Below are 16,694 nucleotides of genomic sequence, written 5' to 3' on the forward strand. Positions count from 1 at the left end.
TGGTAAAGTAGGAATACATCACATTTTATTGCATAGGTTTAATGGAGCGAGATGTTACAATGCACTTGATTATATATCTTAGATTCTTTACCTGTCAAGTCTAAGCTTCAGTCAATCAGCAACCGGGAGCACCTGTGTGGCGCTGTCTTCCTCCTGCTCTTGTCCTGCGGGTCTCCAGCCAGTTCTGCCGTTATAAGTGCCCCCAGAGCAAAGCAATCCTCACAAACCCCCATCCATCACCGTTCTTTAGCCCACTCTGCCACCCCAGTTCCGACATGGCCATATGCAAATCAGTCTGACTCTGTGCCTCATGGGAACAGTCAAGCCCGGACTGCCAAGCCATGCCTTCCCTGGACCGGAAACAAGCTTTCTAGGACCGGTTTCTGGCATTCCAGCCATCTTCAGCCCGGGTTGCTTGAATCTAGTGGCAAAGTGAGCAAGGGACTCACGTCTGAGCATACCCTGCCACACTTATGGCGAACAAAGCGGTACAAAAGGGGGTGATGATGGACGGAGCATCTGAACCAATCAAACACTCACACCCAGTCAAAATATCTGGGTTTAATCCATCACCGTTCTTTAGCCCACTCTGCCACCCCAGTTTAGACATGGCCATATGCAAATCAGTCTGACCCTGTGCCTCATGGGAACAGTCCAGCCCGAACTGCCAAGCCATGCCTTCCCTGGACCAGAAACAAGCTTCTCAACATTTCCAGGTGTGACCTGCGCATCACCTCCATCCAGACAGTGTTCTCCAGATCATTTACTTGCAAACAGTCCTCGGTCGTGGCAGGGCTCACAGCTAGCTTAAGCAGGGCCGCCGCTAGGCATCAGCCTTGTGGGCCGCTGCACAGAGCCCCGCTCCTGCTCACAACTAAGGGGCCCCACACTGCCTTTCAAAAAACGTCTGTATTACGAGGCCCATTTAGCAGTAGTGGATCAGAGCTGCGTGGCCCAAAGGAGGGGCCCCCTCCCCCGGGACCCACGAGCCATGGGCTGAAAAGGCTTCAGAAATCTAATTGTTGCATCTGCATAACAGCGATTCGATGGGTACTTGAAGTGCCCTAAGGAGTGAAAAAAGCAGGGTGTCCTGCAGGGCTTACTACAAACCAAAGAATGGTGTCCCATCACCTAGGATGGAGGAAAGGAAGACAGGCGTCATCAACATTCAAAGAAGCACATTTCTTTAACACACACTGAAGCGTTTTACCTTAGTACATTTAGATGTATTTAGTAAAAGTGAGAGTTTGAGGAGATGAACTGAGAAACATTGCTGCCCCTCATGATCACGCTCATCATGGTATCAGTGAACTAAGAGAAGGGCCACTGGAAATATCTGGCAAGAAAAGACCAACTTAGGTGGCAGGGTTCACTAACTTATGCAACAAGAAAAGGCAAATTATGTGCATAATGCAGAACATTTTGTGATGGTATTACTGCATGATTTTGTCATTCACCCAAATACAGCAATAAGCAAAATAAATATCCCCAGTTAACCTTCCTGAAGGGCTTTCCACTGCCCTGCAACAAGTGTTGCTGCATTTTTTCTAACGTTTGGTTTGTTTGAGCTAGAAACACATTTGTTTTAAAGCTGCAGATTATGCAGCAGATGGCTTATGCGGAAAGTCCATAATTGTGTAGCAAATGCAGCAACTTCAAAATCAAGAAATTCCAGGGGCCTGGCTAAGATGCATATTATACTTCATGTGCACCCTGTATGTGGGCTAGAGTCTTATTAATCATGCAGCAAAATTACAGTGTATTCTATCAAACACAAAAGGCGTTGTACAGCACACACCCTGACTGCAAGTATTTGAATGTGCCCTGATGTGCGATAAAGAACAAAATGGACATTTTGGTGAAATACAATTTGTACATCATAGAATTTGGTCTAGCAGGAACCAAAGAGATATGCTGGCTGTAATCTTTTCCATTCCTTCCACATCCCATAATTGATGTAACCAATACAAACTGGTGGGAGCACCCTCCTTACTCCACCTAATCAGTATCACCTGTTTGGCCGCCCCCAAGGCTAGTGTAACGGCTCTTCCCCTACATGATCTCAAGGGGTATGTTAAGGCGTTCAGGAGGCCTAGAAAAATGTAACTTAGGAATCATGGTAGGTCGGTATTGTAGGTGTTATTTATGTCAGGCAGTACAGATTCCCAGAAGGACAGGTATTTTGGAGCACTCCCACAATAGATGGTCAAGGTACCTATCTGGCCACAGTGGCGTCAGCAGTAAGCGTCTGCCCCATGTTTCCAGCGCCCCACCCTTTCTGGGGTGTAGTACCAGTAATGCGCTATTTTGAGGAACCGCTCCTTGCCTGCTGTCCTACAAGAGGATGCTCTGGCCCTGTGTACAATATCTTGCCAATCTTTAGGGGAAGATTCTCTAGCACACTCTGTCTCCCATCTGCACCGTGCTGGGGTTTTACTTTGCTGTGTGGGCGTGATTAAAAAAGCATATATGTCTGACATAAGCTTTTTGTCGGAGGATCTGGTTATGAACCATTTCTCAAACTTGGTTAGGGGCCGCCCTGTGAGTATACGAACTGTTGGATGTGTCACCCAGTGTCTTAGGTCAAGGTACTGCCAGTACGTGGATTTAGGGAGACTATATCCTTCCACTAGTCTCTTCAAAGAGATCCCCACCCTCTTGCAATCAGCTTCCTACCATGTAAGATAGCTCTGTCCCTGTGTTGCAGTTTGGCGAGTATCTGAGGAGGGTGCTGTAGCGGTAGAGTTTGCATGGCAACAATATACGGGGAAGTATAGTCATCTTGACTGCAGCTAATCTGCCTAGCCAGGACAGTGTAAGATGTCTCTATCGTTGAAGAGTGACCCAGGTGTTATTTAGCAGTGTATCATAGTTCTCACGTACGTATGATCTAGCTTAGAGAATATTTGGAGGCTCAGATAGGGGACACATGAGTCTGCCCATCCGAAGGGGTAGTCGGCATTTAATTGCTCCAGGTCAGCAATAGGAATAGTGAGGCTAAGGGCTTGGGTCTTGTATATATTCATCTTAAAGCCTGAGATCTGGCCAAAGACTTTGAATTCCCTCATGAGTCATAAACATTTTAAAAATACTCACAATCACTGGATAATGTCATCAGTTATGCCATTTGAGATGTCATAAGTGATGTTATCATTGATTCTACTGACCTGTCATGAGTGATGTAATATGTGAGGGCATAAGCAGTGCATTGCGCGGGCGCAAATTATAGTTAGCTCCGCTACTATAACTGCTGAGTTTACTGGTTTTGTATGAATGACACTTGAGCCTATCTATAGGGTCTCTGTAACCTTTGGATTTTTCAGTGAATGTATATATATTATAATATCTCAGTCATGGTCACCACTGGGTAGTTATAGTTAGGTCAGCTGTTCCGTAGGAAAAGTGTTTTATTGTGTTGATAATAACTTTGGATGAATCTCAATAAAACTTTCCAAAAAGGTGCTAATTGTTGACTATTTTGTGCATGGACGGTTTTGGAGAGATCCCCCAAGTAGGGCCAAGAAAAAAAGGGGGGGAGCAAAATGCAAAATTCCCATGCATTTTCTGTGGACTTCTTCAGGCAGAGCTGCAGAAAAAACTACTGAACAGAATTATCGCAAATTTTACAGGAAGCTATATCATTGTAAGCTGGTTATGCTTTTTGTGATTTGGTGTAAATGAGTTCTGTAGTGTTTTTAGAAATTAAGGGTAAAAAATATTTGTATATCTGGATGGTTGAGTTCGCGGGAGGTTTGACAGACCCTGTCCAGATGCGCCAATATACAAATAAAGCATTCAGATTTCCTATATGCCCAGGGATCTTTATTTCCTTTGAGCCACTTCGCTCCAGTGGAAGTCAGACTCTCTCGTGAGCAAGCACTCTGATTAGCTGTCAGCAAAATCAAAAACATATTTCTGCCAAGCATTACATGACTCAAGGACCTAGTCCCTGGCCTGAACTTTGTGAAAATAAGCTGTGCACTTCTCCTTCCTATGGTCCTATTATTTGTGAAAATAAACCATGTAATTGGGCAGGGTAGTGATACCATGCCCCCCTTTGCCCCAAGGAGTGGTCCCAGAGGGCTCCCCCACATGTCAAAATTAAAAGAATTTTTTTTTGTTGCTGTGATCAAACAGGACTTCTGTGGGATTGTATTGAAAAACAAAATTATGGACAAGGACCGCATTTGTAAATTAATGGAAGGGGTATGTGCTGCAAACCTCCCCAAACAATTATAGGGCTGTGGGGAGCCCATGCCCATCCCTGGGGCCACATTTCATAAAGAAATGTGGTCTTGTGGCCCACCTTCTTAAGCCATAATAGACCCTTGGGAGCCAACCCTCTGGCAAAAAATACCTGAATATCGCAGGGGGGTCATGTAGCACCCTCCCCAAGCCTTAATAAATGCATTTTCAAGGTACAAACCATATTTTGCGTGTTGGTAACCTATTTCCAACTTGTAAAATCAGTTTTGCAAGTCACTATCAGGAAGGGACATGCCAAGGGGATGCATAATTGTTTTGCGACCAGAAAGCGGATACAAAACAAGTTGACAAGCCAGTCGCACATGGGAAGGGGTCCCCAGGGGACCCCTTTCCCTTTGTGAATAGTAGTGAAAACATTTTATAAGATCAGGCAGGGGTCCCATGGGCCACCACCTACCCTAAAAAAAATTAACAGAAACATTAAAAAAAATGTTTTAATGAATCAGGTTTTCATTTAAGGAAAATGGGATGCCTTTATTTTTAAAGTTGCTTTATTTAAAAGCAAATAGATACATGGTGGTCTGCTATCCCCAGCAGGCCACCATCCCTGTGTAATTGCCCATTCACAACCTTCCTCATAAATATTGAAGAGGAGGGTCAATTTCGACATGCATTAATAACAACTACTAATGTGTCTTAGACACATTAGTATATTTCATTGTGCGAGTCTCTAATTGCAAGTAGCAAAATTTTGCAATTAGAGACTTGCAAAATGAAATGGTCAAACATGTAGCCCTAAGTCTGCGGTACAAAGCTTAGCATGTAATATATGTTTATCCTAAGGAATAATGTTGCCTGAAGTCTCCAAAATATATTTGATCTTATGGATAAATTTGCTGTCCAAAGTATGCCAGATCTGGGTACCTTAAGCGATAGCTTGCTGAAACATTCTGGGATAGGCCTGGGCCGGATCATTTAAAACTATGCTTGGACATTTGAACCAATCCATGAACTGCATAGGCATTACAGGCTACAACTGGTAATATGTAGTTTTACTTATGCATGCAATTGTTGTACTAGTATATATAATGTCTGACCCCAAGAATAGTCTGTCTCCTATTTATTGGCATGTGGTTGTAAACTAAAATACACTTTTATGATCTTTCATACTGTCCTCGTGATTTCATTGATCTTGCACTTGTAATTGACTTTACTTGAGTGTCTACTAAGTGCATGGTCATGTGACATCATTTCCTGTGGTAACAAGGGGGAATGAGACTTGTAATGTCACTTCCTGTGATGTCATCAGTGGTGAAAGGGCAGGTCATGTAATATTTACTACTCCTGGCATTTTAGTGAATCTACACCCTTGGGTAGCTGCACACAGTGCAACAGCTAATTCAATAATCAGCCATTTTAGCCAAATCAATTGCCAATCTTTACAAAAACTAGGGGTTTCTGTTCCATCGTAACCAACCGGAGAAGTTATTTTAAAATGGTGTGGGTGGTGCTGTGAGCTCTTCTTGTGGTATGATGACATTGCTGGTTACTCTTCGGTTATCGATCCAACCTCTCAGTCTGGGTAACAGATAATGAGATATTTGAGCATCATTGAGTGTCCTCACGCCAGAACCTTTAGAAAGGTGAGATCAGGTTGAAACATTTTTCTTGTATTATTTAACAGGATCTTTGACTCCTAGTAAAGTGATGCACATGATCCACCGATGAGGTGATAAATCATTGCAAAGCACTGCGGGGATTCCTATGGGTGTTAGAGGAGCATCAATGTCCCACCACAGAATACAATTCTAAGTCCTGTGTTAGAAAGGGATTATTAATCTGTCTAGGATGTTAAAAAGGGTGAAATATATGTGCTCATAAGGACATGTGCATCTTTTTGCTCCTCTCTAACAGCAATCTGTTAACCTGCATACTTTGGTTGCTGCAAACAATAGCGTCATGGTCACCGTGGGTCTGAAAACTGGAGGTGAGTTCTTGTGAAATGAGGTTGTGCCTTAATATTGTAAGGTTCAGAAACAGAAGCCCTTTGACGGGCAAGAGGAATCTTTTGGCATGAGCCATCAGTTGTCAGAAATATATGGCTTTGACTGGATAAACACATATTTTAAAAGTTTAAAAGTTTTGTATCTGTTCAAAGGCCTTGCATGTCATTGGTCCAACTTCCCCTACATTCCTGATCATCCTAAGCCCACCTTTTCAATGTATCTAAGATTAAGAAAGTGCATCAAGGCAGGAGATCCTTTGCTTATCAGGTGAGATTAAATGGAGTATTTGTTTCTCTACATTAGGTGTCAATCTAATTTGCTCACCTTCCAGAACCAGTTAAAAACCTGACTATTCTTTTACAAAACGTCTTTATATCAGATTAGTTTGGTTTGACCTTCCCCTCAAGCACCAGTAGGATACCTCTAGTTTATTGTTTGCTAAACAATACCAATAACATGTAAACCTCAGACAATTATATCAGATGTCAACAACAGTCCAAAATGCAACTGATCCAACCCTTATCCCTAAACAGTGGGACACTTTTTTCGCCTTACTGTTTGAGTTCATTGAAGAAACAGTTTGCTATAAGAGCATTTAAAAAAATATTTGACTATTATAGTTGAGTCTGTAACACATGTGTCCCACACCAAGAAGTGCAATTCCAAATTGAGGGCACGTAACACAAGGATAAGTGAGATCCTATCTTATTCTACCTCTTCACTGTGGAGAGTGGTCGCTTCCACATGCACACTTTCATGCTAGTATTAGCCGTGAAACCGTGATCATGGTTCACACTTAGTGCACAGTATGACACGTTAAGTCAATCTTTAAAATGTAGTTCAGTGATCCTGTAGACTGTTTATCACAAAGACTACTGTTCATAATTGTATTATTGAAATCATTAAGGGGTTCTTTAAACTTATATATATTTCCTCACACTGGTTTTTACCTCCTTCCCACCAAGCTTTACTTCCTAGAGTTGGAGTGAATAAATAGACTGTTTTCTATCCATGCTTTAGTACTTGTTGGAATTATGTTTGCTATAATTACAGACAAAGGAATTCTAATTTAAATTATACTAATGTAATCTCCAATGAAAGATATTAAAACAAAATTACTGATTACGTGTATGCCGCAATTTTCTTTTTATTACAGGTAGCGCCAACATTGTTCCTGATATTATGGATTTCATTGTTGACCTGGTCATAGTTCTAGATATATGTCAAATATTAGATTAAGTAATAAGGAGGAGCTAGAACAAGAGTCCTGACAGAATAGGTATTGAAGTATTTTACTTTTCATCTTTTAAGATAACAAATGTTTGTCTAAGGTATTCACATTTTAAAAGAAAAGCCTCAAAGGCACAGAACCATTTATGAACTATCCATAATAACAGGAATGTGTAAACAATTAATTTTCTTGTTTTGCAGAGTACAAAGAGGTGGAATCGCACAATTTAGTCCCTGGAGATGTGCTTATATTGACTGGAAACAAGCTTTATTTGCCATGCGATGCTGTACTCATCAATGGGAGCTGCATTGTGGATGAAGGCATGCTCACAGGTATGAATATCATGTATATCTTTGTCTGTGGTACAGTTTGTTTTCTTTATCTTTCTGATCACTAGTTATTTCTGTCAGATTTTCAGATTTTTTCTGTACCAATTAAAGGGGATACAATGTGAGAATCACCCTCTTTGCCTGCTAGTGCACCTGCTTGTACAAAGGGTGTCCTGCCTTGTCTGGGGCTATTCAGGAGCCTTTACAATGTGTTAGTCAAGTAGAATCCCTGCTCTAAAATCCAATCAAACATTTACAAATGGTGTCCACTGTTTCACAATTGGAGAATAACGTTTTGGGTTTTACGGTCTGCTATTAAGAAAATGTGAATCTACTGGTTACAAATCAGCATTTACAAAGCTAATAGCGCTGGGGATTTTTGTGTTAATGGATGCAGCATTAGCACATTAGAAGAAGACATTGGAGAGGGAGCCAGCTGACATCGACTCAGCTATATTTGCAAAGTTGTCCCTCCTGCAATTCAGAAGACTTATTGGAATTAAAGTGGAGGAATACAACAAAACAACCAATGTCATTAAGTGAGAGATCACTTCTCCTCTGGGCTGACCCACAATGAGACTGACAAAGTCGCAAGCCAATGGCTTACTGAGGCTGATCAAAGAAACCCATGACCCAGGACCTAAAGCCTACAATGGGGCCAATTATGATGTTGGTAGGAATTGCTTCCGACCCATACCATCTCGTCACAGGACCGACAGACCTCCGGTCAGTGGTTCTGACTGCCTGATTAGGATGCAACCGAACACTGTTCATTCAGATACTGCCTTTTCCAATGGGAGCTTTAAGACTGTACACCAGCCATAACACCGGCTCCCATACAGAAGTGGGGGGGTGTTGAAAACTTGCACCCTGTGCCAAGCACTTTACCTGCCACACAGTGCAGTGATTTTTAGGGGGGCGCCCTATGTACAACTTCGGCCGCCAACCATAGGCTGCAGGGAGAAGGGGGACCTGCGAGGGACCCCCACATTTATTTTCTGATAGCCTTTCCATGTTGGAAAGGCCGGAACGGAAAGGATGTTGGAATCCAACATCATTTTCAGGTGGTCAGAAACACCCTCCATCGGGGATCACAGCATGGTTACGACCTCCCAGAATATTCCAAGAGCTGTTCGGAGCAGCGTCGGACTGACCAAGCGGTTTAAGCCCCGACTGCGGACATCATAATCGGGTGGTTGGAATGCAAACTGACTGAGTCAGTGGGAAAGCCTCCGACTGAGTCAGTCTGCTTCTGAACAACGGTTAGATGCTTTCCGACCAATATCGAAATGAGGCCCTCTATTTATATTGTGATAAAGAACTCTGGTATCTGTGCTGCCAAAACCCAGGCCTACATAGCAATTCAAAACAATATACATGAGTAACTGGTTTTAAGTAAATATATTTCCAGAACAGGTTAGTGGTTGATCCTCAACTAGCCCACACACCATTATATGAGTTTAGAAGAAACCTTTTGTGGTTGATCATCAGGAGCTTGTGGCAAGGATGTGGCCTTCAAATGAAAAAAAATGCCTAAAATCCTACCCTTTGTTAACCGGAGCCCTAGATGCTTTTCATTTTGGTGCAGTGATACTTGAAGGTCAACTTTTTAATTAGAAATATAGGAATGGGGAGGAGCAGACAATTAACAAAATGTCACATATCCGGCATTTGAATAAGGGTGTCCACTGGTGGTCAGGTATGCCACACTGCATATTGGTGTAAGCATGGTGAACTGATCCTGATGTTTGCAAATACATGGATCCAAAACAGATGAACTCTTTGCTCTGACATTCTTTTTTTTTTTTTTTTTAAGTAGTAAAATCAAAGTTTATTTAGACAATAGTCTATAAACCAAACACATGACCATGGATCCACTTAACAATAGTAATTTTTACATCATAGTTCAATTTAACACTCAATACACATTTAAAACCCTAAAAACACTAAATTGACATTTTTCATATTTTAAAATCTTAATATCTTAAAATTTCCCATTTTCCTTGCTTGTCTCCAATACAGCTTCTCTTATTGCTTTCAAAAATTTCCCCAACGCAATTGTAATATCTAAAAACGACATTTCTGTAAGGAGAACGACAGCCTCTGATCGTTTGTTCACCTTATACTTTAAAAATATTGGACGTAAAAACATTTTACGCACTTTTAAAATCCATTTACAATCCAGTAGTATATGTAAAATATCATTCTTCACACCTAGGCCACATTTACAAATACCATCAGGTGGGATCAGGGTTGCTTTTAATTTACTATCAATCTTCCATGGATTTAAGCCTACCCGCACCTTCATTATTTCGTACCTCAACCCTTTACTGGGTAGCACATCCAAATATGGAAACCGGGCCTCCTTTTCCCATTCATTCCTTACCCAGTTCACTGATTTTTTTGACTTCAGGTACTCCAGATCTTGTGATCTGGAATATTCATACCCTCGGTCCCTAAGCATTTTCTTAGTAAAGACTAAGTCCAATAGAGGTTGTTCGAGGGTCAACTGTAATTGTGCAGTTACTAGCTGGAGGATTTTCCTCACTTCTCGTGCCCAATGTAAGCTGCTTGCTTGTATTTCCTTTCTGCGCCAAATTGACACCTTCTGTTCATCACCAGGCATCTGGCGGTTCCAAAATCTTAACAATGACATTTGTGCCTTTACCTCCCATGCCGTCAAGCCTGCCTCCAATCTAATAGCTTGCAACATGGAACCGTTAGGTAGGGACAACATCATTTTAATTATCTTTCTCTGACATTCTTGCATCACAAACAAACTGTCAAGTAAAGGTTGAATACATAAGCTATGCATGCTTTAAAAGTAAAGCAATGCTACAACAAACTACATTTGTGAATTTGACAAAGGGTGCCGGCATGGCAGAGCCTTGATGTCCTTAATGAGAGCTGAAGCGTTTCCCTGATTGTGCAGTATGTAGGAAATAATGTATGGAAGATATTGTGATGCGAGAGGGTTAACTAGCTTGGGTAGTGTTGATGAGTGAAAATGCATGCTGAAACCCCCTGCACCACGGTGAGTTCACAGATAATCTTATGATGCTTTTTTGTCATTCCTAATAGAGAAAAAAATTGTATGTGCTGTGTTTACTGTACCAGGCCCAGGCATGTGGATCAGGTGGAGTGGTGTGGCTCACTGGTTAGAAGTGGCAGACCAGAGAGCAGAGGACGGCCCGGGGCCAGGGTTCAATTCCCAACATGGCAGGGTCGTGGACCAGGGTCAGCGGACTCGATAATTCTCACCTCGGTGCCTACTCTAACCAGGGATCACACTCGGCAACTCTGGGCATTAGCTTGCCTCATCTCCACAACGGCCCCCCACATACGCCGGGGATGCCTGGTTTCACCTTGGAGATACCCAGTAGGGACCATCTCACAGGGGAAGCCAGGACGGGTTCCCCAGCGGTCTACTGCGCAGAGATACTCCTTCGGGAGTCGATTCTAGCGCATTTACAAAACCACAATTAATTAATTAATTAATCAGGGGAGACATATCTCTGAGGTTAGGCTGTCCCAATGAGCCTGGGAGTAGTCTGAAGGCACAAGGAGGCCCTTGGAGAAAGATGCAAGGTGCAGATGGTAGGAGTCAGGAGGATCCTGGTTTAGTGAAAACACTGATAACACCACAAGAGCAGTTACAGGAAGAGAATATGGTGGTGTCAGGCAGCTTCAAGTGTATAAAAGGAGGGGTGCAGATCCCTCGGGGAAGTTCACAGATGGATCATGCAGATTTGCTATTGCACCGGTCTCAGAGATAGAGGTTGGAGTGGGCTTCTCTGTGCTAACTGATAAAGTTACGTCATCGAGGGGTGAAGGGTCGGGTGCTCCTGCTTCATCGTTATTTACAGAATTATTCTTGTACTTCTCAATTACTGCTTTGCAATTGATTCTAGACTGTTTTGCTATTGCTGTGCTAGCATTGCACTGTACACATACACATAACTGTTCTGCTAATGTTTAGCCAGCATTGCCAATATGATTGATTGTGCTATTGGTTTTATTAACGTCATACTGTATCAGCTATGTGTGCCGTTGCTCCTACTTGAGTATCCTTATTGATTTCTACCTGATTGATATTACTTGGTTTGGTTGCAAGCAACTGTCCTACACACTAATTCTATAACATTTTTGTCTTATTGCTGCAAGATGCTTCTAATGCTTTCTGTCACTACAGATGACTAACAAAGATTTATTTTATCCCTTTCATTTTCAATTTCATAAGTAAATATCGATTTATTTATTTATTTATTTGCGGGTTTGTATCGCGCTTGACTCGACTCCCGGAGGAGTATCTCTGTGCCCTATGAACCACTGCAAAGCACAGTCAGAGTGGAAACCAGACGAAAATAGATTCGTTTTGAAACAGAAAGGTTTTGAGTTGCTTTCTGAACAGCAGATGTTCTGAGCACTGTCTGAGAGCTAGAGGGAGCTTGTTCCAAATTGATGGACCAATCACAGAAAGAGCTCTGCCTCCGTGCCTGGCCTTCTTTGCACGGGGCACACATAATGGGAATTGATTACTTGACCTAAGGGAGCTTACAGGGGTGTAGGGTATAAATTTATTTTTCAGGTATGCAGGGCCTAGTCCGTTTAAGCTTTTGTGGATTAGACAACATGTCTTAAACTTTGTCCTCTGTCGGACTGACAGCCAGTGTAGTTTGTCCAAAAGAGGTTTGGACGCGGTTCGGGGGGGCGTTTAAGACCAGGCGGGCCGCAGTGTTCTGGATCACTTGGAGTTTGGCTAATACTCCCTCGTTTACAGATAGTAGCAAGCCGTTACAATAATCAATACGGCTAAGGACCAGGGCCTGTACCAATGTTTTCCTGATGGAATCTGGGAGTATAGGGAAGATTTCGCATAACAGGCTAATTACGTGGAAGCACGAGCCCACAATATAATTGCTATGTTGTTTCAGTGAAAGCTCCTGATCTAGGCAGACCCCTAAGTTCTTTACAATATGTTTGGGTTTGGGGACTGGTCCCAGATCATGTGGCCACCAATTTGGGGTCCAGAGGATCTTTGCCTCCCCGAACAACATAACTTCGGTCTTGCTTACATTGCACTGCAGACAGTTTGATGATATCCATTGAGCCACAGCTCTCATGCCCTGAGAAAAGGAGTTCTTAACCTCGGTGGTGAGAGATTTAAAGGGAAAAAGGAGCTGTGTGTCATCCACGTAAGACACAAGGATGAAACCATATGCTCGCATAATTCTAGCCAGGGGTGCCACATAGATGTTAAAGAGGGTTGGGCTCAGACAAGAGCCCTGTGGCACCCCTTTAGAAATCTCTACCTCCACCAAGCGATAGGCACCCATGGTGACGCATTGGGTGCTGTTGGATAAGTTGCTCCTTAGCCAGGTCAAAGCCTTGTTCTCTAGACCGATGTTTTCCAGTCAACTTGTCAACATGTTGTGTCACACTGTGTCGAACGCCGCCGACAAGTCTAGTAGTACCAGGATGACAGAGTGGCCCCTCTCCTGATACAAAAGTAGGTCGTCTGTGACTGACATCAGGGTTGACTCTGTGCTATGTTTGGGCCTAAAGCCGGATTGTGAGTAATCCAGCCCTCCTGCCTGTTCAATATACATGGATAGATGGCGGTTCACATGGTTTTCCGTGAGTTTTCCTAGGAATGGTAGCAGGGATATTGGTCTAAGATTGGACAGGTCTGTCCATGGAATTGTGGAGTTTTTTCTAATGGGTCTAACCAGAGCCTTTTCCCACCCTCTGGGGACCTCACCTGTGCTCAGGGAAAGATTTACCAACCTCTGAACCCCAGGACCTAGTTCTGTACCAAGCATAGGCATAATTCTTGCTGGGATAGTGTCATCTGGACACCCGCTCTTGATTTGCAAGGTTAAAGATACAACCTCCTCTAATGAGATAGGGGAAAATATGCCTAGGGTGTGGGTGGTAAGGTTAGGGTCTTCCTTGATTTGTGTTTGAGAATTATCTCCACAAAAAGACAGGTTGGAGCTAATGATTTTCTCATGGATCTTATCTATATTTCAGTTAGTTTGAAACAACTCTGAAACATCAATTTACTGCAAAATTACCAAAATTATGCAACTAACCTTGAACTGTAATGTTCAAATATCTGATCATATTGTTTAGAAAAATATTTTATGTTTCTCAGAGTTGAGTTAGTTTTATGTTCACTTCATTTATATCTAAATGATTTGTGACCCCATTGTGAGATGTTCACGGATAGTAAATCAACACCGTAGCTCCTTGTGAGAAGACCCCAAGACTTGCTTGTAGGGAGCTAGTCTTTACCAAACAAGGAAGCCCAAGTACTTCTTTCAATTTAGTCCTTTTTATCTTCTGTATTAACTGCTCCTTTTTAGAGTCATATTCCATGTACTTTAGGCCGTAGGTGAGTCTTCAGTTCAGATCTGCCCTATGAGAAATTGAATACTGAAGATGTGAGGGTAGTGGTTAGGTATTATTTATGCATTTACTTTTTGTATTTATAAACCACTGGTTTCTCCCCACAAAGACACTTCCATTCAAGCTCCTCTATGAGCAGCATGCTAACACGATACAGAGAGATCCACAGGGTGAACTCCAGGGGGCAGTGTGACACCATTGAGTGCTAAAGCAAGAATCTAAGGCAAATCATTGGAATCCGAAACAGAGCATACTTGATTGTGCAGTATTCTTTACATTGTTGATTCTCTCACAGAGTATTAGAGCAATGGGGATTGGTTACATCAGGTGATCAAATGTGATGACATCAGAAGCACTGTCTTCATAATATAGTACACACTAAATAGTCATTAAATATTTACATACCAATCACCCACATTCATTAGATTAGCAAAGTGCAACAAGTCATCTGGAGTGTCTGCTGTCTTCAATATTTTTCACAATGCAAAAATGGTAAATTGTAAGTATTGCTCCTGATTTACCATATTTCTTTTTCCATTGTCCTTCTAGAAGTTATGCAAAAATACAAACATTTAATCAGTTGACTAGTATAAAAAAAGCAAACATGCGCTTGTGTAGTCTTCCTGCCTAACTTATGTGCAGAGTGACATCTTGGGACATGAAAATAAATCAGAGGATGCTCTTGAATGTTGCCTGGCTCCTGATTTGTTTCAAACTCCTCCTACTTTATCTTTCACGTTCAACTAAAGACACACAGGCAGCTAATGCAATTTAGCCTCCAGGAGCTGCAGACAGAGTAAGATTAACTGTCTAAAGGTTTATTTTCCCATATATTTAATATAAATGTGACGATCATTTGATCAGAGTTTCATAAAATAGAAACATGTGTCTTTGAGTTGAGTATGTAGCTGGTACTCATTGTCAGATTGTCAGGTGCATATGCACATGTGTTAACAAAAATGTTATTTACAGGCTAATAGTGCCAATGGCAGAAATGGTCTACCACATTTCCCCTTGCCACATACTGTAAAAGGGAAAAGCAGAATGCTAATGACACTCAACACATGGAACAGGGCTGACCCACAGACCCTCTCTCACTTGATTCTGATCTATGCAGTACTGAGGGGAATGGTAATATTGTATGTCATTATACCATTACCACCTCATAAATTCCCCCTAGTACCAAGCAATTATGAGTAGAACCCCATGGAATGGGGAATTACTATTTCATACCAATATCTTTCAAGTTGTAGAACCGCACAGAATTTCCGAACACCTGTGGCCCTAGCACAAGTAAGGCTCTGCAGGTTTGAGCCCTGTTATTTTTATAATGAAACCATATTTATAGATCCGTGAAATATTTTCATATTACTGCATTCTGAGTAATAAAAGCCCACCAATATGAAATACTTCTCTCTTGCACGTGCTCTCTCTCTCACATTCTCATTCTGTACTCCCCCTTGCTTTCCTGCATCTCTTTGTCTCATATCACTACTCTTGCACTTTCTTACACTCGCTGTTACTCTATTATCATCTCCATTTTTCCTATAGCATTCTGTTTTTCCGTCTTTTTACTTTCTATATACTTGTCTGTCTCTAGCTCTTGTTCTCCAATTCTTTATTTGTGCCCTCTCTTTTTAGCTCTTATCTCACCAATTTCATTCTCTCTTGGGAGTTTATGGGTTCCACCCATCCAATACACCTAGATTTTTTGCTTTTTGATCTCCTAGTTATCAAACTTTTACTGTGGAGGAGCCTCATAACCTTTGACTCACCCACTGTAAACTCGTGGTAAAAGGACTGCACATGTTTACCACTAGTGTCCGCCTTTTAAGATAAGGCTTCTGCGAAGCAGCAAGGGTAAGGAGCTTTTGCCTGGTTAAATGTGCACATCCAGGTAACTGTGCACAAGTATTCTTGCCCAGAAGGAACTCAGCAGGATTGAATATTTAGCAGGGGTAGGCCTCATAATCAGTGTGCTTTACTGTCTTGTCTGCACTGGCACTCCATTATACATATATGAGGAGAGCTGCCTTAGATTGCAGCTACCCTTCCCTTTGGCCTACAGAGACTAGTAGTGACACCTCAAATTGCGGTACAGCATGAGTAGGAAAATCAATTTTACACATTCCAAAACAATATCTGTACAGCTTAAGGGTCATCCAGGAATGTCACAATCCTCCTGCTCAGCTCAAGCTCACAGTCCAGGCCTTTTGTTACTCTGTTGTGCTAAGTTAATTACATTTCTGTAAAGCAGCAGGAAAAAGGCCTCCTCGCACAAAGGGAACAATTAACAGTACTTAACTCTGCTCCTGAGGGGGAAAGGGGTGAGGATGAAAAGTCTGCATTCATTAATCAACTGTCGCATTGTGCCAGGGATGGACCTGACCCTGCCCACTAAACAAAGGAGGAACCCAGACATCTGAAGCCAGCAAAGGGGTGGAGTCCCTTTGAAGATTTGACAATGATGTCAACTAGGTGCGTAACTGAGGCCCCAGAGCAGATGTGGCA

General features: G+C 42.2%; 1 protein-coding gene across 1 annotated transcript in view; it reads left to right on the forward strand.

Moving 5' to 3' along the window:
- Positions 1–16,694, forward strand: part of LOC147684249 (putative cation-transporting ATPase 13A4) — a 276,452-nt gene that overhangs the window by 74,232 nt on the left and 185,526 nt on the right. Inside the window, exons 8-9 of the mRNA XM_086944649.1 lie at positions 6,121–6,193; positions 7,644–7,775. Of these exons, the coding sequence (XP_086800775.1) occupies positions 6,121–6,193; positions 7,644–7,775 (205 nt within the window). The remainder of the gene's footprint in view (positions 1–6,120; positions 6,194–7,643; positions 7,776–16,694) is intronic.

The sequence above is a fragment of the Lissotriton vulgaris genome, chromosome 11 (genome assembly GCF_964263255.1).
Source record: "Lissotriton vulgaris chromosome 11, aLisVul1.2, whole genome shotgun sequence".
Classification (NCBI taxonomy): Eukaryota; Metazoa; Chordata; class Amphibia; order Caudata; family Salamandridae; genus Lissotriton; species Lissotriton vulgaris.